This window comes from Tyto alba, unplaced genomic scaffold (assembly GCF_018691265.1).
Source record: "Tyto alba isolate M040663 unplaced genomic scaffold, T.alba_DEE_v4.0 Super-Scaffold_2, whole genome shotgun sequence".
Classification (NCBI taxonomy): domain Eukaryota; kingdom Metazoa; phylum Chordata; class Aves; order Strigiformes; family Tytonidae; genus Tyto; species Tyto alba.
Genome location: NW_024881282.1, coordinates 29,207,210 through 29,231,917, shown reverse-complemented (window position 1 = coordinate 29,231,917; position 24,708 = coordinate 29,207,210). Strand labels below are relative to the sequence as shown.

The window sequence follows — 24,708 nt, the reverse complement described above, 5'->3', positions numbered from 1 at the left end:
GGGCTTGGGCCAACAAGCCCTGGCATGGCTTGCTTGTATTTTATCCAATCAATGATTGACTAGTAGGCATAATTAAGCAGAAGGATTATAAAAGGCTGTAATGAAAATCAATAAACTGAAGCATGCTTTATCACTCATACTGAGTCGGCTGCGTTCTTCCTCCTTGGCTGGGTCCTCGGCTCGCCCAGCCCGGCAGGGAAAGGATCCTTTCAGATTTGCAGGGAAATTTTATTTGTAGAGGGAAAGTGCAACACCGTACCATAGATCCTCTCACCCAAGGCTTTGTTCCACCAGTTGGTTGGGACGAAGGTCCCGTGGGCCATCCTCCTCCTTTATCGACCTCCTCCTCCTCATCAGCTTCTTCTTTCTCAGTCTGCGTGAGACCCAGAAAGTCACGGGGTGATGTGACATGTTTTTCTCTCACCCAAAGAGCCTAGGTGCAGGGGCAGGCCGGCTTTGAACAGAGCCGAGGACCCTCTCGACCCCCTGCAGACAGTGCCTGCCTTACTGACCGCAGACCCCCACCGCTGAAGCGATGGAGGGGAAGAGGCCGGGGCCAAGGCCGGCGGGGCACAGCCGGGAGTGCCGCTCTCTCCCCCGTCCCCCACCTCGCGGGCTTCTCCTTTACCCCACAGCGCCTGGTCAGCGACCCCACTGCACAAACACCACCCCCCCGGGACAGCGCTCTCTCGCCGGCTCCTGGCAAAGGAATCTGCAGGCGCGCTCCGACGGGCGGGTTTTCCCTCAGCCCAGCCGCTGGGGGAACCCCTTCGCCCCTCAGCAAGGGGCGGGGGGGGGGGGGGGGGGAAGGCGGGCCGGGCTGCCCCCCAAAACCCGGTACCTCCGTCCCCAGAAAGGAGGCGGGCAGGGCCGGGGCGGCGGCGGGAGGGAGCGCGCTGAGGGGAAGAGCCGGCGCGCGTGGCGGGTAGGCGGCGCGGAGGGAGGGCAGCCTGGCTGCGGGAAGCGGGGCTCCGCGCTGGGACTGGTTCCTTCGCAGCCATTTTCTGTCCAACCAAACAGCCGATTTGCGGAGGGAGCCAACCAGGGCCGCACTGGAGGTTTGTGCCTGGCTCCGGCCAATGATTGGTAACCGGTTCCACTGCAGGCTCGAATGAAATGTCCGTCTCCCTCCCCGGGCCCCGGCGCTGCCGCCGCGCCGCCGCCGCGGGGATCAGGAAGTGGGGGGCGGCGGCAGCCCTCGGGCCCCGCTACCGGTCGCTCGCCTCTTTGTGCGACCGGAGGCGCGGGGGCCCCGCGGCCGGGGGAGAGAAGCGGGCGGGAAAGGAAGAAGGGAGGCGGCGGCGGGGGGTCTTGGCAAGGGCGGTGGGGCGGCTGCCCCCGCCGGCGTCCCCCCTTCTCTCCTCACGGCCGGGCGCGAAGAGGTGCCCCCCCACCCCGTTCCGGCTCCATTTTGTGGCCTGGGCGGGGGTAGGAGGCGGAGACGGGAGTACGGTTGCCCTGCGGCCGGCCCGGCCGCCCGGCTCCCCCTCACCGCCCGCTGCGGTGGCGGCGAGGCGCCCGGCCCCCAGCCGGGCCGGCCTGTGGGTCGCCGCGACCCCTCGGCGGCGATCTCCCTCCCGGCCCGCCGGCCGCGCTCGGTCTGCGCGAGGGCCCTTCTTCCCGGCGGCGGCATGACGGGCGGCGGCGGCGGGGTTGGAGGGGGGGGGGGTGTGGGGGGGGCGGCTTTGTGGCGGCCGCCGCGCCTCGCCGTGCGCCGGCGGAGGGGGCTCCGCTCTCTTTTGTTTTTGGCCGGCCGGCGCCGCAGCCCGCCGAGCCCCCTCCCCTCGCCGCGGGAGCGAGGGGCCCGGGCCCCCCCCCCTCACCACGCCCACGGTCCCCCGCCGAGCCGGGCAGCGGGGCGGGGAGCGGCCGGGCTTCCCGGCCCCTGCCGCCCTTGTTGTCGAGACCGAAATTTCCTGGAAGGTCTGGCGGGGCTTCGCAGGGGTTGCGGGGAGCGTAGGGCGAGGCCCCGAGGTCCGGTGAGAGCGGCCGGATAGGGGCAGGAATAACGGGCAGGGGGGCTCCGGCACTGAGCCGCCGGCGTGCAGCCTCTCCCCGCGGGTGTGGGGAGGCTGCTGCGTTCTGCACGGACATCACAGCCGAAGGGATGAACAATAAAGTTGCTAAATAACGGGGGAGGCGTTGTCCGATTGGAAAACCGAGGGGTCGCGATAGGCGAGGTGTCTCATCAAATAGGTGCGAGCTAGGCGGGAGGAAGACTTTGAGGCTATTTGTGCGAGCAGGAAGGTTTCCTCGCCGTGCCCCTGCGCTAGCTGATGTTGCATCAGTGAAGGGCATGAAATCAGGAAGTGAGATCGATCGGCTGTCACAGCCGAGCGGCATCGACAGCTTGTCCCGTAACACACATGGCAGGTAGGAGAGAGTCGGGACGCCGTTATTCTCAGTGTCTACGCAAGCGTTGTGTGTTTGCCAAGTGGTCTTGGTCTTACCTGTGCGTGCCAGCCACTGCTCCATCCAGAAATTATGTAGTTGGTGATCCTGAAGAGTGTTGTGTAGGTTATTCCCTGGCAATTGCATTGGAAAATAATAAAAAATAATAATGTGTTCTAGTAATGTTTTGCCAGTGATTAAGATACACTGGTTAAAGAAACCTTCCAAGGTCCTGCTGCAATACTGCAGCAATAGAAAATCAGTCAACGTCTAGCTTTACCAATTTCTTCAAGGCTTAGCCAAAAAGATTTTCTACAAAAAACTGTCATGTAAAAGCTACCTAGTGTGCTTGGATTGCATGTGGGAGGGCAAAATAATTGATAATGACCCGAAACTTTCTAGGCAGTGAGGGACGTAGAAATCTGGATTTCAGCCCTTGAATGGGCTCTCGTGTAGTAACCTTTGCCTGTCTTGCTGATAGATGGAAGTCACTGTCAATTAAAAAAAAAAAAAAATTGCAGCTTTCTCAAAAGAAGCTCAGGCAAAATAGTAGTGAAAAGCAAAATGGAAGGATCTGCTTTGAGCATTATGCACAGTCTGGCTTTAATTGGCTTGAAGGAAGGAAGAAGTGGTGTTTATGTATAATCATTATCATAGCATTCCTAAACAATAAGCTTAGTGATTATTTTTTCTCTGCTTGTGTGGCCTATGGCATAACAGTTACAATGTAAAGGGAGGATCCATCTGTAATTCTCTGAGAGACCCAAGATGGTTTAATGTGAATCATTGAGGTCTTGTGTGAGTTGCTTGTGCTCTGCATTGAGCATATAATCACACATACTGTGTGATTATATATGGTCTTGGCTGCTAGCATGTACAGCTATGAAATTGTATTTGAAAGAAGTCAAGAATACTGGATATTACTCTTTAACCTTTAATATTTGATAGTTATAGCAGTTCAAAGTTTAACACATAACTTCTTATTTGTGGTAATTACATGAAGGGAGGCAGCGTACAGAAACTGAAAAGGATTGTTCAAGATACTTTCAAGATGTGAAATGTTAAATACTGTGAAACACTTAAAGTCAGGTATCTTGTTTTGTCAACATTTAAGAAAGGCTTGCAAGGCTTTTCCTTTAGTGCTTTCGAATGCAACTCTAATGTCACTTCACCTTTAAAATTTTGCTTAGAGAGAAACTTGACTTTTCCGTACTGAGTTTTGCAATAGTACTTTAGAGAAACATATTTGGAAATTGATGTTTTAATGGCAGGATGCTTGTAAAAAGTGCAAAACATGACTCGTGTATATATGTACTAAACAACGTGTAAATAACACCAGTAAAATAAAAGGAAGTGTCAGCGAATTTTATAATTTTGACTGAAAATACTGGCCTGGTGTGATCTAGCTTTGTAAAACTCTTAACTGCCCTATTGCTTGAGAGAAATAAGTTTACTGGCACACTTCATGTACTATTTGCAATGAAGGAAAAACATAACCAACTTACAGATGTTGCCAAACTTACAGAAGTAAAAGGTGGGATTTATGGATTGCTGATTTAATAAACAGATAAGCTTAGTTTTTCACAAAAAATGTTAGAAAAACATCAAAAACTTAATATGGAAAGGTAGTATGGAGCTTTCAGTCAGTGTTGCAGGAGGATGGAGGTGCTGGTACAGTCTGTTCAGCACTGCTGCCCTCTTCCAGCTTCTGCAAAAGCAGTAAAACTGCCTCCATTCCTCTGTTTGTCTCCTTTTTTTCCCTCCAGCTTCTCTCTTTTACTGCCAAAAAAGAGAAGGCATGGAAACTCGGTTTCTTCTCCTTGCTCCGTATCACTGATCCACTCCTACTTGATGTAAAAATATATGCATTGTTAGTCCACCCATATATATTGCAGCTAACCATGCTTGTGAGCGGTTAGCCAGCCTAGTAAGGAGCCACCACATGCTCTTAGCATAGCGGAGGGAACTTGGGGCTGGTGACATCAGAGCTCGTAAGGTGAGCCATAAAGGTGATAATACTGGTATGTGGAAGGGGACAGTGGAAAGGCCCTGTTTGGATTTCATAAGAGAAAGGTTTCTTCCCTCTGGTTCACGGGAAGGGGCCTGGCACAGCCTGGATGCTAACGAGCCTTAGTGACGCTGTCAGGTCCTCTCAGCATCAATCTGCTACTCCTAATATTATTCTGCTGGGGGGGAGAACAGTGAATGTGAGAGATTAGAGGAGCCTGAGATGGAGAGAGACAGCGCAGCATCTATTTGTGTTCTAGGAACGTGCTAAGGGGTTTTAACTTTACGTTTTTGTGGATCTGCTGGGATGATGTCCCATGAATGTGTTTACCTGTCAGCGTTTCTTGCTGCAGGAGACACTGCTTTGCTGCCAGGTGAGAATTCAGTGGGAAATTGGGTTCTCCAGAAGTCATCGCAAAATGAAAGGAAATTAAAATTGTATTTTCAATTAAAAATTGTTTCTGTATTTCTGTTCAGGAGCAGCAAGTGAGGGTGCAGAAAGCTCAGATAAAACTGTTGTCTTTGCTGTTATGTACTGCTTTACAGCTTTACATCTCTTGTGCCAAGGCGTGGCGGCAAAATTAATGTACAATGACTGATGTGGTTACTACCTACAGCTTTAGTTGTGATTTCTGTCCTGCTTCTGTGGCAAGGACGACTGTGTGGAAAATGTACCAAGTGCTTCAGTTCATTGTATATCATTTTCTGCTGTCCTTGTAGGGCAGCAATTTTGGGAGCCAGGGTGGGGAAATACCATGTGAAGTACTTAAGGCACAAGAGGCCTTTGGGTTTCCCCCTCAGGAGACCAGTTTTGCAGATTGTTGCCAGGTAACTTCCCCATTCTGAAGACAAAGTCTTGTTTCTTTGATTCTGTCTTTGCCTTTTATACCGATCTAAGTTTTAGACCCTTCCTCTCCTCAGTGCTAACAGGTCTGGGCTTGCATTCTAAAAGTATCATTTAGTCGAATCACTGATGCTGCTCTCTTAAGAGAACTCAAGACTAAACAGGATGCAAGATTTACTTTGAGGTACTTAGGTTTTATTAATTCAGTATAGATGTATTCTTGGAACAGTCTGAGTTGTGGGCAGCTGACAGGAGCATATTTTTTTAAGCATCCTCCAGAAAATTTTCTACCAGATGTCAGTGTAAACCTGTCTGTTGATTCACTTGCATCTTATCACTGAATTTTCTTTGATGCCCTTGATCTGAAATGTTTCTTTTCTAACACATTTCTCAGGTTAATTTCCCTGGATCCATTAATTCGTATATTCCTAGTAATGTTGTTTGTACTTAGAGATAAAAAAGCAAACAGAAAACCACCACAAGAAAACTTTGTGCTGCTGCTTAGATGCTTTTTGCAGTGTATCACTGAATGTTTGGCTTGAGTGTCCTGTACTTGATTTCTCTGCCTCGCTGTTGAAAAAAATCAGGTGGTGGCGTGATCACTTTAGAGACTGATGTGTTGTCACTTCTGACATGCTTAGCTCTCAGCCTTGATTCAGTCAATATGTGTATGCATGGAGGAGCTTTGGTGTTTTGCTAGCACTAAAGGAGGCTAAGGATAACGTACAACACGGAATAAATAAGGGCTTCTCACAGATGTGTGCGGTATGTGCTACTAGACCAACGTGTTGGAAGCCCTCATCTCTCACACAGTTCAGTAGCCGCACGGATGTAGGAGACGCTGTCTCGTGTTAAAAGACATTGCAATGTCTGTCTGCTGAAACTGCCATACAGATAGGATATATAATCTGCAAATAGGTACTTCTCTTTAAAGAAAGTTTTATCAGCTCCAGGGGCTAAATCAAAATCTGAGAGGAGAGTTCTTGCCCATCTGAACCTTTTAGGATTAGATCTCACAGGATTCTGCCTGTTCATGAAATTTAGCATCAGCTTCCATCCAAAGAAGTAGCTCTTCCTACTAAACGTGCCAACGTAAGAACTGTTGTCCTTTTAGTCTCCCAGTAACTGCAGTTCCTGTAGTCAGGGTGTTGTTTCTATGCTACATCGGCCTGCTGCCTTTTTGGAGTAACTTCAGAGACACTGAAGGTTTAGTTTGTTTCATGTTTTGGGGTTTTGTTTGGGTTTTTCTTTGTTTAAAGTTGGGATTAATTCGCAACAATGTATTGAGAGCAGTGCTTTCACATGTTCTGAGCACTGTGTTGTATGTATTACAGACCTTGTGCTGAGCTGACAATCAGATACGTGGTTATTGACTCGAGTTTTGAGCATCTGAAATTAAAACAGTAATACTTGAAAATGTAGCTGTTTGTTATGAGGTGACTGGAATAGCAGTGGCCACGTTTTTCAGCAGGGTCGTGTTTGTGTCATCCATGGGGCTCAAAGAAATACCAGTAGGGTGACTAGATGGTATATTAATTACAGTTTCTATTTTCAGATGCCGAGGTCTAGTTTTGAATTAAATGACAAATCTGACTCAAATTCTTCCATCAAATTTATTTGGATTGAAGTAGTGTGTAGAGACGCTGTTCCTTTTGTCACCGCTGAGGACAGCCAAGCTGTGGAAGAGGCTTGCAGGGTGCCTGGACAGGCTCTGGCTATGGAAGTTTTCAAGATGTGGCTGAACAATGCCCTGAGTGACATGTGCTGAGCTTGGAGTTTCCCCTGCTTTGAGCAGGGATTGGACTGGAGACCTCCCGAGGCCCCTTCCAACCTGAATTATCCTGTGATCCTGGATTAGGACTTGGTTATGCTAAGTGTTATGCTGAAGGGTGTTACGCTGTCCGTAATGCCCTGTCCCAAGGTTGTCCTGGCAGCTAAAAATCCTTCTTAAAGTGATACCCACAGAAGTAATTTCAGTTGATGTTAAGCCATCAGTGCCTGTGTTCTTTATCTGAGAGATCTTCCTTCTTCTTTTGCAAGCCTTTTCCTGTCAATTTTGCTAATCACTATTTTAGATTCATAATGTCGATAAGCTTCCACTCAAATTCTCACTAGTTGTGAAATAATACATAGTGCAAGTAGATATGAAAATGTGCACACAGGAGAGAATCCTTGAGGATGCATTAGTCTAATGCGGGCAAAACTGTACAGATACAGCAGAGGTTTAAAAGAGATTTAAGCAGGAATTGTCTTTTGAAGGTGAGCTGGGCTATGGAAAGCAAGGTGGTTTCTTAAATAATATTGCTGGATCTTGGCAATAATGATTCAGATGAGGTAGCCTCCAGGACGAATTATCACATCACTGCAAAAATTTGAAGAATATTGCAATCCTGGAAGAAGGAAACATTTTAGGATGTATGTTTCATAGAAGACTGAAAAGGGAGAGGGAAAGAAACATCAAAGCATTTAAAATAGTACTGGGGCTGAGTAGACTTAACACTTAAAGTTTGTGGAGACCCTAATTTTGAGTTAAATGCTAGTAGGGATCAGAGAGCCAAAACTGAGAACAAGACCGCCAGAAAATCCGAACTTAATTTTGGAGGTAGCTTTTGGGATTTGCCAGACTGCAGAATGTTAATTGCTTCAAATTGCAGAAGGAAAAAAGAGGCACAACTCTCTTAATGATGAGTGATGTCAATTTTGGTGATCTTGATGCGCAGGATTGTGATATCCTTGCATTGTCATTACAGCAAGCTGAGTAAGCAAACTGCAGACCCTTTGGAAAATTGAAAAGCAAAGTTAAATCTCCCAACAAAGAGTTTGCAAAGTGCAGACAAAGTGAATTTATGTGAAAGTCGGCACATGGAAGGCTAATGCCTAAAATCCTGCCCTTCTTTTGGCAGAGCTGCTGCGTAAGAAATGAAGCTGTTTTACAGAAGCCCATCGAAAGGGACCAGAAGTGCTTTAAAAAAAAGCAGTGTGTGTATAATCTGTAGGATGAAGAGGTGGAAGAGGGTTTTTTTTCCTCTTGCACAGCTCCTAAGGCTACATCCAGCTGTTGTAGCATTGCCTTGAATGTGAGCAGCGCTCAGGTTACTTGTGCATCTGTCGCTGAGCGTAGCACCGGATGTCGCTTGAAGGTTTGAAAGCAAAACCCAGCCCTGTGGCCACAGGCAAAGTGCAGATTAGAGAGAGGTTAAATTGCTCATGTTTCTGGGTAGGTATAAAAATAGCACAAGATTGCTTCTCCCTTTCTCCTTCCCTCTCTCTCTTCAGACTAATGGTTCTAGAAAGAAGTGAGCTGCGTGGTCTCACCGGCAGCGACCATGTGGGGACCTTTTGGGGCAGAGGTTGTTTTCTAAAGGCACCAGGGTACCTGCACAGCTGGTGTAGGCCGAGGGGGGGTGAATCCAGCCGGGTTCTGCCTCCCACGGGGCTGAGTGTGTAGCTTGAGGGCAAGGCCGGCTGCTCTGGGAAGAGGGAAGGATGGGAAGTGCTGGTCCAGGGCAGGAACTGCATGAAGTGTAGAATGGGAATGGAAGAGCTGATTTTCTAGCAAACGGGTAGATAAGCAAATGCTAACAGAGCTGTCTGATGTTAGACAGAGCCAAGAAAATGTGGGGCAAAGGTGTATCTGGTGCTGTGTATCTAAACATGTTCAAAAATATCTGGATTTGTGCACCTTGAAAGAATTTGAAATTCTTGAAAAGTGTTGAAAGAATTTGCATGTGCTGGGAACCACTTCTACCTCCCTAGTTTTTTGCATTGTTTCCTCTCTCCAAACGAAGCATTATTAAGGCACATGACTGTAAAAATGCCACCTTACGAGAAAAAAAATAACATGGGATCTTAATGTTCTGCAAAAGCTTATTAAATAACTTTCAAGTTATTTACTAACTTTCAAGACACCTGCAACTGGAAAAAAAGTCAAGATATGGTCCAGAGTTTTCAAAAACGGAGACTTGAATTCAAACTTATATTTGGCACTGCTAAAACAGCCCCCATGAAAGTGGAACTGTTGTCTGCCGTGATTTTTTTATAGCTTTAGGCTTTCTGCTGCGCACCTGCTGATAGTGTTTAAGGAAATTTTTTATTCCTGTAAAAAGGTAAAATGTAATATCATAGCAGGTTACATGGACTGAAGCATTTGCTGTTGCAAGAATTCATGTGTATCTGCATGTTGTGTATGGTGCCAAAATGTGGATGCAAACAGCAGTGATGTGTTGGGTTGCTGCTGTGATGAGTCCTCGCTAAAGAGATGTGAACTTCCAGGGACACAGGAGATATCTTCACCTCTTTCACTTCTGCGGAATGAGGATGGGCAATACATGCGATGTTTCCAAGAAAAACGTCACATGTATTTTAGGGGAATTGGCTGAATTTTGGGGGAAGCTTCACAAAACGTTTTCACTATTTTCGCTGTCAATAAAGCTCAGTAACGAGAGAGAGAATACTCTCTCAAATTACAAAATATTTATGCTTTATATAAGTTGGTCTCATAGTTCTAGTTTGATTAAAGTGCTGTTTTTCAGCAGTAGCTGTACTTAACGGTGTAACAAACATACCTGAAAGGTTTCCTTCTTCTGGTTATAGATGGATGGTGATAGCTCCACAACGGATGCTTCTCAGTTAGGAATTGCTGGAGATTACATTGGTGGCAGTCACTATGTGATACAGCCTCACGATGGTAAGAAGTATTACGGTAAACAGCACTATTTCTCTGTGTGTGTGTGTATATATTTCCTTCCAGTTCTTGTATAGTTCTCTGCTATCTTTTCTCAAGGTAAGAATTTGCAGTTGTTTGTATTCATAATGGCTTGCTGTATAAAGCATTTTTTCTGCAGTCTGAAGGTGGGGGTTGGATTTTTCAATGTTGACACAGAGTCCTTTGAGGTGATGACAAAAAAAAATGATGTTTTAGGAAACTGTTTGTACTTTGATAAGTCAGTGAGAGTGCTTAGCGTTCAGCAGCCACATACATTTCTGCACGTAATGTGATAAAGATGACATTGAACAACTGTAAAGGTACCATGGTGTTGCGTTTTTAAAATTATTTCTACAATGTTAACGTACTCTTCTTTCAAAAGTCTTCATCCTTCAGTGTAAGGTTTTAAACTGACTTAATTATTGCCTGCTACTATCAAATACAATTTCCGTTAACTTTTCTTTATTTCATTAGACACAGAGGACAGCATGAATGATCACGAAGATACAAATGGCTCAAAAGAGAGTTTTAGAGAACAAGATATATATCTTCCAATTGCAAATGTGGCAAGGATAATGAAAAATGCCATACCCCAAACAGGAAAGGTAATAAATACCCTTGTCTGATAAAGAAAGTGTGTTAATGGGTTTTATTCCTTCCTCTGAATGAACCTGAGCTGGTAGGGTGATATATTTTTCCAAATGATGCTGGTTTATTGGAGGAAAGCCTTATAAAAAAAGAAAAAAAAATCTGAGCAGGAAGTGATTGAGACCAAGTCCATTTTTCTTAGGTTTCTGAAAGCTTTTACTAACTGCCATAATTAGAGTATCCAGAACAGTGCTCTTCATAGGGCTTTCAAGAGCTTTCTTTTTCAAAGATGTGTTTTCTGAAATTGTCAAGGCAGGTCAGACTTGGTGACAATCCTGTATCAGTAAGAATTTTTTCTATGCAATTCTCTTTATCAAATTTAGTCTGCTTTTATTGAGGTGCATAAAATTTGGAATAAGCGAACCATTTTGGATTAAATAAAAATCCAGTTCTCATCCTGAAGGGAAGAGAATGATTAGTCTTCCATTGCCCAAATCTTTACATATCCAAATGCCAGAATGACCTAAGAAGTCTGCCTTATGCCACATAGCAGATAAGGCCAGATATTGAAAAGTTATTTCTTACTTCTAAGAATAGACTTTTTAATCCATTCTCATGAGCTGGTGACTGTGTAAGTGTGGGACTGTTCTACCTGTTTATCTTAAAACTTTGCAGGGCTCCAACTACTTGCTGTTTCTCTATTGTATTCCAATATAATTCCTGCCCCAGTAACACTTCCTTTAGCTAAAGCTGATTTTTTTTTCTTTTTTTGAAATCACTCTAAATAGAAGCAAGACATAATTTACTTGCATCTGCTTGTACTTTCATAGTGTTCAGGGCTTTCTGGAGGTCTGGGTGTTACATTTATATCTTTTCTGCAAAAATCTCTTCAGTAGTCCATATTGTCATAAATTTTTAGTGATCGAGATGAGATTTTTCTCAAGAATTTAGCATATGGGATGTCGAGCTTTCTTGAAAAATCAGGGAGGTTCTTGTGAAAAACTGCAAGGGAAGCTGCTGGCTGATGAGTACTTCTGAAAATCTCGCCCCATGTGTCTGAAAATATCAGAGGAACTAGTGAAGATTCTACATACGGTTACTGCTTCATTATTTTTTTTTTTTAATACAAACAGGTTCTCCTCATGTGAAGAATAAGAATCTTATTTGTTATAATCTTTCAGTTGGCTCCTGTCAGCTTCCCAAATAATCATGAGTAATGCTTGCTGTTATTTTTAAGTCGGGGAAATTACTTTTGTCCAGCTGAAAACCATAATCAAATTTACTTATTTCATTCTTGCCAGGGGCACATGTTTCTTCATTTGAATTCTCATTTGGAAAATTTATACTAGAATATTAAAGCATTGGAGAGGCTTGCTGCTAGGCGTATATTCTAGTCCCTGAATCTGATCAGGACTGCTGAATTTGTGGGAATGTACTGCAGCGGGGTTGGAAATGCTGGGTCTCAGAAGGAAGATGGGAGTAGGCTATGAGATTGTAATGAACAGGTTTAAAGAGAAGGCGTAGGTAAACAATACTGAGATGCATCTCTGTGTAACAGTTTGTACGTAAGAACATCATTATGACGTCAGGAGATCCTGGCAGTTGGCTGTGCTGCTTGAAATAGTAGAACTTAGGTTAAAATGATGTTGCAGCTGTGCTTACACAGAGCAGTGATGACATCCAGTGGTTCCCTCACATATGGGTGTTTCCTTGAATGGGTATTATCATCAGGTTTTGGGATGTTTCCTTTATTCTTCAGGTGGTTTTGTTTGGGTGGGGTTTTTTTGTGGGTTTTGGGTGGTTTGGTTTTTTTTTTTTTACATCTTCTTGTATCTTGATTAATAATTTTATGATCCTTTTTCCTTACTAGATTGCTAAGGACGCAAAAGAATGCGTGCAAGAGTGTGTAAGTGAATTCATCAGCTTTATAACGTCAGAAGCAAGTGAAAGGTGTCACCAAGAGAAAAGAAAGACCATCAATGGAGAGGATATTCTCTTTGCCATGTCTACCTTGGGGTTTGATAGCTATGTTGAACCTTTGAAGTTATACCTCCAAAAATTCAGAGAGGTTGGTATATATTTCAGTATTTCCTCATTTATTTAACCTGGTTGTGTTTATCCTTAGCTCCCTGTCATCGTAAATGTATAATGGATAATTTGCACGGTATCTCACGGCTATTGTCAGGGACTAATGTAATGTTTAAAAGCATTCCAGAGGATATAAAGAGAAAAAGGAGTAAGTAAGCATTTTGATTAGACTTGCTGATTCAAAGTAGTTAGAGCTTTCAACTGAATAAATTAGCTAATATATTGCTAGTAGTAAATCACTCTGTTCTTTAAAGGTGCCTATTAAGAATACTTAATTCAATCTTAGGGTCCAATCAATAAAACTGTACTCGACTGCATCCTCTAAGGAACTAGCCTAATGTCTATTGTTTGTCTGGGCTTCAGATCTGCAAAAGAAAAAGTCTTCTCATGTCAGAATAATGATAACAAATCTATCTGCTTCAGTGATTTTTTTTTTTTTAATCTGTTTGGGTTTTTTTTTTTTTTTTGCCTGTCCCTCAGTTTGCTTTTGATACATAGTATCAAAAAAAGAATCTGCAAAAGAATTTTTTGATACTATGATCTGCAAAAGAAAAAGTCTTCTCATGTCAGAATAATGATAACAAATCTATCTGCTTCAGTGATTTTTTTTTTTTTTTAAATCTGTTTTTTTTTTTTTTTTTTTTTTGCCTGTCCCTCAGTTTGCTTTTGATACATAGTACATGCTAGGTATGTGATCCAAGCAGTTTAATTTATCCCTTCTCTGGCAGAAAGTGACTTCTTATTTTTTTCCTTTCAGCAATTTAAACTTTTTTAAAAAGTTGCTTTTGCTTGGGTTTTTGTTCTGGTCTGCCCCCTGCTTCCTGTCTGGAGACCAAAGAGAATTATGCTTGCTTACTTCTTTACTTTGGTGGTTTTTTTACCTCGGAATACCAGATTTAACCAAACAAATCAAAGGTGTTTCTATCCAGTGACCGCTCTTCCTCATAGTCCTTAATGAAGAAGTTGTTCAGGATTAAAGTAATCCTGGGAAAAAAACCTTTTTTTTTTTTTTTTTTTTTAATGTGGATCCTTCAGTTGGTGTGGCTGCTTGGTTTTACAGGCATGAGTGAAGCAGGTATGTCTAAGTTGGCAGTGCTGTAGATAGAGGTGCTCTTCAGACTTTCTTCGTTCTATAAACCTAAGTTTTTTCAATTAATGGGGTCAGGCTCACTAGCAATATCTAATTTACTGATAGCACTTGAAGCTTCCCCTTCCCATAAGTTCATTTGCTGTGATAACTGAGTAACAGGAGGTGTAATCTAAAAGTCGAAGTACTGCTGTGTTCTCTCTTTTCCCGGTTCCGTGTAGGAGTTGCATGTGCCATCAAAATGCTGTATGTGTTTTAATAAAAAATGCAAGCAGTGCCTAACTAGTTTCAGTACTTCTGGAGAGGTCTGAAGTGGGTCTATGCTACTTTCATTCTGAAGCGACCATTTTTGCAGATACATGCTGTGTTAGCAGAGTAGTGGGATTGGGTTTTAATTGGATGGATGGATTGGATACTTTTGCTCATCAGTTTTAAACTTTAATTCCAGCTAGTTCTGTCTTCAGTGTACCATATATAGTGAAATATTTCTGTTTTGTAGCTTAGTATTTAGTCTACATCAAACAGGTGCTGAGAATACTTTTTATACCTGTATTATTTTCTTAGATGTTCATATGTAATAGCATAGAGCATCAAACCATACTTGTGAAACTACATGCAGGTAACTGGGAGCCTTGGCTTTCTGTGCTGATATCCTCTCTGGCTCTAGTCCTTGATGTGGGAAAAGAAATCCAATATCTTGGTTTTAAATGTCAAATCTAAGTTGTATGATGATGGCACTTGGCATGTGGTTGGTAAACAAATGTTGCATGTTCTCAGTAGTTCTGAGACTCTGTGATTTCTTGTCAGTGCTCTTAACTGCTTCTTCTGGGTTGCTGCAGATCTTTGCCTTTCTGCAGAAGGTGAAAGCCTTTCTTAGAACCTCACAAGCCTAGTTTACAGAGATTTTGTTTCTGAGGAGTATGGCTAAGATGAAAACCACCCTTCATATATTCTTGTACTGTGCATGCTCTTAAATCCCCTAGAGGTTATAGGTCTTGGATTTCAAACTCCAGCTGCTGCACAGTGACTCTTCTGCAAGTTCCGAACCTTGACTAAAGCTCCTGGGGTCTTGAAACGTTTTGAAGCCAACTGTACTCTAACATAAATTATTTTTTGTTTTGTTTTGTTTTGCTTTATTTTTTTCCTCTCCAGGCAATGAAAGGAGAAAAGGGAATTGGGGGAACAGTTACAACTGGAGACGGTCTAAGTGAGGAGCTAACAGAAGAAGCATTTAGTAAGTAATACTTTTGAATTTATTATATTATTACTATAGCTTTTCAAAAACCAGCACTTCCTTTAGACATCAGAATTCTTACTTGAGGCATACATCCTGATCTGGCCACATGTTACACCTGTGATCCACTGAGGTTCTCATTTGAGATGTCTGGAGGATAACCTGTGCTCAGATAAACTCCTCCCAGTCAGCAGAATTTATAGTCAGAATTAAGTAATAGAGTGTTAAGTGATGACACTCTAGCAACAGCTGATGTCAACTGTGGAAGATTTTTAAATGCATACAGTAGTGCCAGTAGTTTTCTCTACATTTAAACACAGATTGTAATGAAAGGTGCAAACTGGTTTTTTTCTTTCTTTTTTTTTCCCCCCAGTAGCTACATATTTAGGCCACATTCGTTCTACTTGCAAGACTGTTGGGGAAAAAGTAAAATAAACTCCACTTGACGACTTGAGGAGCTCGTCTTTGAGAAATGAGCCAGAGAAGAACATCATCTTCGTATAATTATAAAACACTTAGTATTTCTTATATTCAAAAGAATACACAGATTGGCAACTAAAAGGTGTAGGGCGAGGAGCATCATATGCATTCACTGTAGTTTTTCTTCCTTATACTGTGAATTAAAGCCTGACAGTTGTTGGGACTTTGCGTCAGTTTTGTTGATGATGGATTCTTGCATGTAGTCATCTTGGCTTTTAAATGTTATGGGCTGGTCATCTTGAAGCTGATACAAGAAAAATTGGGAGGTTCGGCTTTAATCATATCTACTGATGAGATTTAGTTTTTTCATTTTCAAGTATCTGATAAATCTTCCGTTTAAAATCACTAGTAGGCTACCGAACCAGCAAAAATTCAAAGCCTGAGGACTGAAATGACCCATTCAGGGTCTGAAACACACTTTGCTCCCAGTATGATGAATTTGGCTATGTAAAACAGTACAGGCTCTTCGGGTCTCAGCCTGGAAGATAAGCTCATAAAACTGGCTGGAAAGTAAGAATCTAAACCTAAATATTGCAGGGGCCTTGTAGAAAGCTTTTTTTTTTTTTTTTTTTTATATGACTATTTTAATTTTATCATTAAAGATTAGGCAATGAGAGTAATAAACTCTTATCCATACTCATTTGTATGTAATGCTCTGTTGGTTCAGAGGTGGCAAGACACCAGCACAACTCTAGGGCCCACCTATTTACGTTGGGTATATTGCTCATGGTTTCTAGATTGTACCTGTTGGGAGTCTGTCCAACTGGGAAACCTGTCAAATCAATATCTAGAAATTGTACTAAAAGCTTTATTTTGTATATAATCTGATTTGCACTTCAAGCATGTAAACTGCAGCTCAAGAGTTGAGGAAGAATATATAATTGGAAACTTCTGATTGTGTCTGCATCCAGTATCTTGTTTTGTGTGGCATATTCACAGAAAGTTCCTCCTCTGACTGCTCATGCTCTGCCTAGCCCGAGTACAATGCCAACCAGAAAATGGAAATCAGAAAAAAGGAATCCCCTTACATCTGTGGATTCTCTGTCCCCTTCCCAAATTTGATATGACCCCTGTTAAACAGCAGAAGGTTGAACACCTGCTGCTAGTCACTTGTTCAAATATGTCAGGCCAGGAAGCCTCAGCGAACTCTCTGAAATAAACCTTATTTTGCCGTGATTTGAAAAGAGCAACTTTGGAAGTGAATATTAAGTCTTGGCAGGATGCAAAGGAGATGTTGCAGTAGTTCGGAGGAGGAAAAAGAAAAAAATTTCTGTAAAATAACTCATTGTGTCAAGTGCTGCAGGTATTTCTTTCCATAGGGGCAGCTGCAGATCTGTTTGGAGCGATGGTCCTTCTGCAGCAGCAGCACTAATAGGTGTGCTACTGCGGCATAACCCTTGGCTCTCTCCTAGCCTAATGCCGGGGCTGGGTCAGAGGCCTGGCTTTAAACTGTGTTGGATGTGGAACATACACATCGAAAGGCAGTAAAATTTTGGACCTGCCACAGCCACTTCTCACTGTGATGCTAATGCGTCTCTTAACTTGCAACTTAAGTATTTGAACATTGGTACAATGAAGGTAGGAAAACCCCCCACAACCTAACAACCAAGAACCCAATTAAAAAACCCTCAAGCATCAGCTTTCAAATGAAAGCTGTCAGCAATATACCGTGTTTTCAGAATTTTTTTTATTGGTTATATGTCTTATTTATACATAGTAGCAGCCTCTTATTCTTAGAGTATCAGTCTCTGTGTTTTCTCTCCAAATCTCAGAAGTGTTTTTTTACACGATTGATTGGCCTCCTCTCTCCTCTATGAAATTCAGAGTTCTTGTGTGTACCCTGAAGGGCGTGCTGAAGTCAACCAGTGCAATGTCAGGCTCTGGCAGTGCCTTTTGATTTCTTTTCTTTTTTTTTGTCATTGCCTGTCTCTGTTAATCTCTGCTGCCTTCCATGGGGCTTCCACATTACAGAGCCCCTCCCTGATGGATCCTGTTTTATAAAGAAGTGCAACGATTTCATTTTGTTGCTCACGCACCTGTATGCTCAAGTGCTAACCTTGTGTCTAAACAAAACAAACTGAATTATCCAGGTTTCTTGGGGTACTGAATGCTGGAGATGGCTTTTTCAGTGGTCAGGATGACAAACTCCACTCCATTTGCCAGTGTACGATACATCCAGGGGAAGAAGACGGTGCAGTCTTACTTTAAGATTATTTGATGAAAAATTAAGTTGAATTCTGTTTCCTAGGTGTTTTTTCTTCATGGGAATACACTTGTTTTCTCATAACACTCAGTGACAAGTGTGTCTCTACGCAGTGTAGGATGGTAGCTGTTAGGAGAGGAACGGCTCCGTAGTTCTGGAGCAGACCACAATGAAAGGTTATTTAATGGTGACAGGCACATTGAACAAGGCGCTCTGTATCCTGCAGTTCCTGTCTAACTTTCTTAAAATGCTCTTTCTTTCAGCTAACCAGTTGCCAGCAGGCTTAATAACTACAGATGGCCAACAGCAGAATGTTATGGTCTACACAACATCATATCAACAGGTACTGTATCCTGTCCCCTACTCTCCCTTCTGCTGCTAAAATTCAAACGCTAATTCAGCTGTCCTGTTCTGAAAGATGAGAAGGCGTTTTATTTAGTCCTTGGTGATGGCTGTCATGACATTCCAACACTGTGACAATTCAAGGCTGCTACCTCTGATGCAGTTTCAGAAAAGGTGCATTTGAAAGTAAGCTTACATTTTCTTTCTGTAGATCTCTGGTGTTCAGCAAATTCAGTTCTCATGATTTGAAGAAAACTTTGTATCTGGGAACACGAGACGGAAAAGCTGTGCAACTCTAACGAAGAGGCAGTTTTAATGACTGGTGAAGAGATTTATCTCTTTGTATATTACATAGCTGTAATGTAGCTACCAGAAGCTTGACTAATTGAGGTGTGAGTTCTGACTCAAATCTTTTTCATGATGATTTTAAAAAAAATTGGATTTTAAAGGTATTAAAGTATTTTTATTTTGTACAAGAGTTTGTTGCTCTGTATAACTCCTGTATGCATTGTAAATTGCAATTTATTACTGTCAGAGATTTGTAGACAGTTTCTTATTTTCATATTGAATCATGTTACTTTTGTAATTCAGGTAAACAGCTGGGTTAATTCATGTTTACCCTTTGAATAAAATTGTAAGGGTAAAGTTCATTTTTGAATGCAAGTTGCCTTTATTATAAAGATTGAGTTGGTCTTGGTTATGTAACTTGTCTTGCATGACAACCTCAACTAACTTTACATGTCAGCATATTTATTGAAATTTTGAAAGGGACTTTTTCCTCTTGAAACTAGCAGCTCAAAAGAATTGCTACAACTGTTTTTTTTAATGTAACTTCGGAATTAAAAGTTAATCAAAAACAACCAGTGCTCTGCTACATTTAAAGACTTAGAGCTTATCAACAGTGTTGATGAAAACACGCACCATGTGTGATGCAGGTCTTCATTTCTTTCTGGTTTTTTTTTTTTTTTTTTTTTTTTCCCCAAGATGCATTAACTCTCCTTAGACTTACTTTGATATATTTAAGGTAGTCTTTGTGCTACTGAAAGAACTCTTCCTTTTTATGTATGGTTTTTAGAATCCAAAACTTAGAAATTCAAGGGTAGCAAGTGTGGGGGGGATTTTATAGTCCTTGTGGTAAAAGATCTTATTTTAACTTTTTACTGACATGTTTTAGGGTTTCTTGTGAGATTGTGCAAACTCAAATGTGTTAGCGACTTTTTGTGTACAGGCTGCGCGCGCGCGTGTGTGTGTGTGTGTGTGTGACTGAAACTTAAACAAGTGATACAAATCTGAAATGGAAGACAGACTTCTAGTCTGCTGTCTCTTTCCAGGTTTTGCAATAGACTCTACATAGGTAATGTAGTTCTGTATATTTAGTGAGCTGTTCTTAGTAACATTGCTGTTTCTTTAATAATCGGGTGGGTAATTTTGTTAGATGCAGTGTGTTAGCCTGTTAGGGTAGGGATGGTGGTTTTAGTAATATATCTTACTCAGACTGAATTTTGGGACCTTGGATATTTTTACTGTTTGCAGTGGACTGAAATGTAATATGATAATTACCTTATCCCAGAATCCTGAAATAGCCAGTTCTTTGCTAAACAAAAATTTTATGTATGTGCAGATTCGAACAGTTTCTTACAAATCAGCATCGTGCTGGCAGAGCCTCTGGAGGCAATCCAGTGTATTCTGTGGCAATCTGGACGGATGTGCTGGGCTTTGTGGCAGTCTGTCATTCTTCAGCAGCTATGACTGAACAAATGGAGTTTTTCATTAAATGTAAAAACGAATAACACAATCCCTACATGAGCCCCTTCCGTTGGTATTCTGTTTATTTCAGGCTGTCATACCCTGTTCGTGATGTTCCCAGATTTGCAATGGAAAAGGCTGTGATCTTGGCTAAGGAGAAGCTAGGAGAGATTTGGCAGTTGGATGTTAGAGAGGGGACTGAGGTCACCTGTCACATTTGCTTGAAACCAGCTACATTTTTCAGTTATAGAATCACAGACTGGTTTGGGTTGGAAGGGACCTTAAAAGCCCCCCCAGTCCCACGCCCTTGCCCCGGGCAGGGCCCCCTTCCCCCAGCCCAGGGGGCTCCCAGCCCCGTCCAACCTGGCCTGGAACCCTTCCAGGGAGGGGGCAGCCACAGCTGCTCTGGGCACCCTGGGCCAGCGCCTCACCCCCTGCACAGGGAAGAATTCCTTCCTAGTATCTAATCTAAATCTTCCCTCTTTCAGTTTAAAGCCATTATACCTTGTACTATTCCTACATGTCCTTGTAAAAAGTCCCTATCCGGCTTGCTTTCAGTCTGCTGTCTCTTCTGTGAGTTTAGGTTAAAGTATTTTGAGTTTGTGGTTTACATACCATCATGTGAGCAAAGGAACTGATACTGCTTTGGCTTGCTTTTTTTCCTTTCTCTTCTCACCTCCCAGGGTTCACAGACAAAACTGCAAGCAACTTGCTCATTCACTTCTTGAAAATACATAGGTAGAAGTCATAGTACAACACTTTGATCTCTCTCTGAAACCATTCACCTAATAAAATCTGCAGGGTAAAACAAATGTGGTCTGAGGAAATACTTGCCTAATTTATATTAGAAGTAGCACAGTCAGTGTGGAGTCTTTATTTTTGTTTAAAAAGTGATGAGTGTTCTCATGTTTCTGTTTGTAAGCAAGTACTTAAAGTTTAAAAGCAGCTTTGACCCAAACCAAGAGCAGCCATTCCTGCTGTATCCCACCTGCTTCTACAAAACTGCAGTCTTTGGTTCTTTGAATGTTTTGTCTGAACTAACACAGCCCCAAATGGAGCTGGAGACAGCTGGGGCAGCCCGGGCTAAAACTTGGAGAAAGACTGCTTGAAGTAGCAGTGGTGTTCAGAGAACTGTTTCTAAGCAGTGACTTTTTTCGGGTGTCTTTCCATGACACAAGCAAATTTCACTACATTAATTTTTTAAAATTAATTTCTGTGTGACTTGATCCTTCTAATCCTTCTCCATAGAGCGCTCGTGGTGTCTAAAAGCACAGAAACACTTATTCCCCAGTCAAAATGCTGTTATGAGAAAAGCTAATTTAGATGGCGGTGTTCTGCATCCCATTTTCATTATGGGCTTAATGGGAGCTGAGGCTCTGCCTTTTCCAGTCTTGCCGATGTACATACGTATCTTAACTATTTATTTTCTTTATTCCTCTGTTCTTATCTCTACTGAATGCTGAAATATGTGGCTGGATAGCGTAGCCAGAACATGGAGGGAGTCTTGGCAAGAGGCAGTACATCCTAATTATCTATTGACCCATGCTTATCTGCCTGTAGCTAAAACTCAGTCTGAGTTATGTGGGATCGACTTTAAATAGCCATCTTCCTTGAACTGCACCCTGGATACGCTGTGAATCAGGGCAGATTAGTAGATGGTCCCTTTCACAGAGCTTTCAGACGCTGCTCGTTAACATGTTGTAAGCGTATGTAGGTGATTTCTCTCTTGCCTTTGGCAGGGGAGGGAGCGTAGGGTCAGCTGCACACGCACAGGAGATTCCTCAATGCAAAGCAACACGGAGAGCCAAGGGCTGGTATTATCCCTAGCACCTTGCTGTCCCGCTGAGGGCTGACTGCTCCATGCTTATAGCTATAAAATTCTTCATTTTGCAGAACTTTGAATGTGATTAATGGTCTAGTTAAGTCATGTACACTCACTGCTTCAATTACATTGACAGCAAAAAGACAGCTTGCTTTTAAGTCACTGCATTCCCCAATGGTGCAGGCTAGACTTTTTTCAGTTTTGATTTGTACCGAATGAAGTAGAAGAAAGGGAGTTTTTCACTTAAATTTGAAGTGAATTTTCTTACGTTTATAGATAAAACAACCTGCCTGTATGTCAAGTCTAGGGTGAATAATGCTGTAGGGAACTTTATTTTATGTAGGGCCCAAGCAGACCTAGAGGAAGAAGTTAAATATTGATAATGTGGACGATGGTTACTCTTGTATTTCCCTTTCGGCTTGGTTTGGTGAAAAGAACAGTGGTGGAAGGATGCCTTTTGGCTGTGGTACAGTTTGACATGTACCTAGCTGAAAATACGGGCCATTTTCTCCTCTTTGAAAACAAGACATGTTGTTCTGGCATAATCATTCACACTTCCACCCTTTAAAAGGCTGAAAAAAATATACTTAAGCAACTGACTGTTGATCTGTTTACCTACCAGTTTGTGAAATCGGCGTGAGAATGGACTGCAACATCACCTCTGACCCTCAGGATGTAAAAAATTAATGGAAAGCTCTCTAGAAACTCAGTGCCAGTTCAGCTTGCCCTGACATCCAAGGCCAAATGCTCTTGGGAGTGGGGCCAGTTTGCCCCCATGCAAATAGTTTCCAAATTGATGCCGGCTGCACCACGTTTCTTAAATTGCAGCCTCCACCTCTGGCCGAAGCGGCAGGGAGGGAGCTGTGGCTGTGCACAGCAGCTCAGGAGGAGTTGGTCAGGCTGGTTTAGGAAATCTGCCAGGCAAATTGCCAGGGTCCTATCCTGGAATATCTCGCTGCAGCAGGCTGGGCCAGAGGAGCCGTTTGTCGGGAGCAATGGCACCTGATTTGCTTTTGTACGAAAGAAAACTGTCGAGGGTTTAAATCTGCTGGTCCGAGGAGCAGCCTTCAGGCTGCTAATCCCACCTGTGGGCACCTAATGCTTAACCCGGCCCAGCCCGTGTAGCATCAGAGCTGGCAGCTGGTTTTTAGGACAGAGCTGCCTGAAAGGGTTTGGTTTCTGGCGAGCAAACCGCAGTGGTAAGTGGCTCACTGCTCACCCCCAGAAGGCCCATCAATGTCAGTGCGTTGCAAACTAAGGTTTTTAGCAGCCATTGACTCCTGCTCAGACTCGGGCCAGGTTTTTGGCCCTGCCCAGGGGTGCAGACTGCCTTTCTGCAGAAATCACTGGGCGCAGCGTGAGTCCTCCCCTGCCATTGGGGTAACGGTGACTAAAGCATGTTCCTGCTGCTTCTAAACTGACATCGCTGCGCGCCTTCAGTGTGCACAATAAAAGGACAAAAAGTGGTTGTTTACAACTTCCAGTTCCCTGCCCTGCCTTGGTACACGGCTCTCCCCAAACCCAGGGTAGGGCATGGACCTAGCCACTGGTTGTAGCTTGCCCAGTGACAGCTACAGCAGAAAACTAATTTCTTACACATATTTGCTTCAGGTGTGTCTCTAGCATGGCAGAAATGAGAGGCAAAAGTACAGAAGACTCTTTTTTTATATCAATAAAATAATTCAGTAAATAAGGGCAGGGGATCTGTCTGAAATGACTCGGCTGCAATGACAAGAGTACCTTCTGCCCCAAAGGGCACGGTTACAGTAACAGCAAATAAAAGCAACTTCCAGCAGTACACCTGAGACTCACAGTTCAGATATAAATGCTGTGTCACTCAAAATACAACTGCAGCTAAAATGTGGTCACCATTTGTATGAAAGAGCAAAGTAGGAATCGATACCGTTTTTACTCCGCTCTGCATCTTGTGTGAAGATGTCCTAGTTCATTTTTCTTGTTAGTAGCTAGAATAGTGCTGTGCTTTGGACTCAGTAGGGGATTTGGTTTGAGAAGAACGCTGCTAATATACTGATGTTGTCAACTGTTGCTGAGAGAGCAAGGATTCTCCAAATCCCCCTGTCCTGCCCATGCACAGGTGTAGAAGCTGGGAGGGAGCACGGCCAGAGCACTGGACCCAAATTGACTAAAGAAATATCCCGTATCCTGTGATGTCAGGGGTGACCAGAAGGAGGGCATTTTCTTTCGCTTCTGGAATTGTGATTGTGGATCTTGGGTTTGTCGGGATTGCTAGCTGGGAGTGGGCTGGGTATCAGTCAGCGAGTGGTGAACTGCATTGTGCATTGCCCATATGTACTTCCTATTATTGTTACTGTTTTACTTTATTTCAATTATTAAACTGTTTTTATCTCAACCTACAAGTCTCCCTTTACCTCCCCAATTCTCTCCCCCATCCCACAGGCAGGGGAGGGTGAGCAAGCGGCTGCCTAGTGTTTGGCTGCCGGCTGGGTTTAAACCGCGCCAGAAGACAAAATAGTTGACCCCATCAGAGCTTATCTCCCGTCACCGGCAAGCAGAGCCTAGCGCAGATAAAGGACCCTGGGACACCCAGGTTGGTTTCTGCAGCAGCTGACGACTCAGCCCAGGCCACGAAATGGAAACCCACCCAGATGCCCAAGTTCCCTGTGTAATGTTACACAGTGAGAAAAGCGACCCTGTGAGCAGGGAGCTGCCTGGTGGGAAAAGCTAAGCACCGAGGGAGAAGGGAGAGGAACCAAAAATCTCACCTCTAGCCAGCTGGAGAGCATTGCTGCTGCGGGGAAACCGGCTCCATCACTTCAGGATGGGAACGTGGAGGCCTGGGGGAGTGCTGCATCAGAGGACGAGTCTGCTCTAACTCTATTCAAAACCAGCTGCAGCATCCATATTCTACAAGCCAAGCAGCTGAAACTCATCCAAAATGTCTCTTGAGTGGATGCAGAGAGATGAAGTTCTGTACCCACCAGGAGAAGAAGTACTGACACTAACTGGTAGCTGTTGTCTGGCTTGACAGCTCCCATGCCGCTTCAGGTGGCCCAGCAGCACCTCGCTACAGCAACTTCATCTTCCTAACCTCCTAATAACAGCACAAATACAAGAAACAGATGTCCCTAGCTAATCTTTGAATAATAACTACATAAATAGTCTGCATTTATGCTAAAACATTTGTGCTGT

At 43.3% G+C, this 24,708-nt stretch overlaps 1 protein-coding gene across 4 annotated transcripts; it reads left to right on the top strand.

The window, feature by feature from the left end:
* The first annotated feature begins 935 nt into the window (after positions 1 to 935).
* NFYB (nuclear transcription factor Y subunit beta) lies at positions 936 to 20,064 on the top strand. Of its 4 annotated transcripts, none has more exons than XM_042792882.1 (7): positions 936 to 1,058; positions 9,836 to 9,929; positions 10,422 to 10,552; positions 12,406 to 12,603; positions 14,863 to 14,944; positions 17,891 to 17,970; positions 18,181 to 20,064. In XM_042792882.1, exons 2-7 carry the CDS (start codon positions 9,836 to 9,838, stop codon positions 18,211 to 18,213), a joined length of 618 nt encoding a protein of 205 aa, XP_042648816.1. In that variant the 5' UTR covers positions 936 to 1,058; the 3' UTR covers positions 18,214 to 20,064. The 4 variants fall into 4 exon arrangements, with proteins under 4 accessions (XP_042648816.1, XP_042648818.1, XP_042648817.1 ...); XM_042792883.1 differs by having other exon boundaries at positions 1,030 to 1,086; XM_033008022.2 differs by lacking the exon at positions 936 to 1,058 and adding an exon at positions 1,106 to 2,373.
* Positions 20,065 to 24,708: the final 4,644 nt, after the last annotated feature.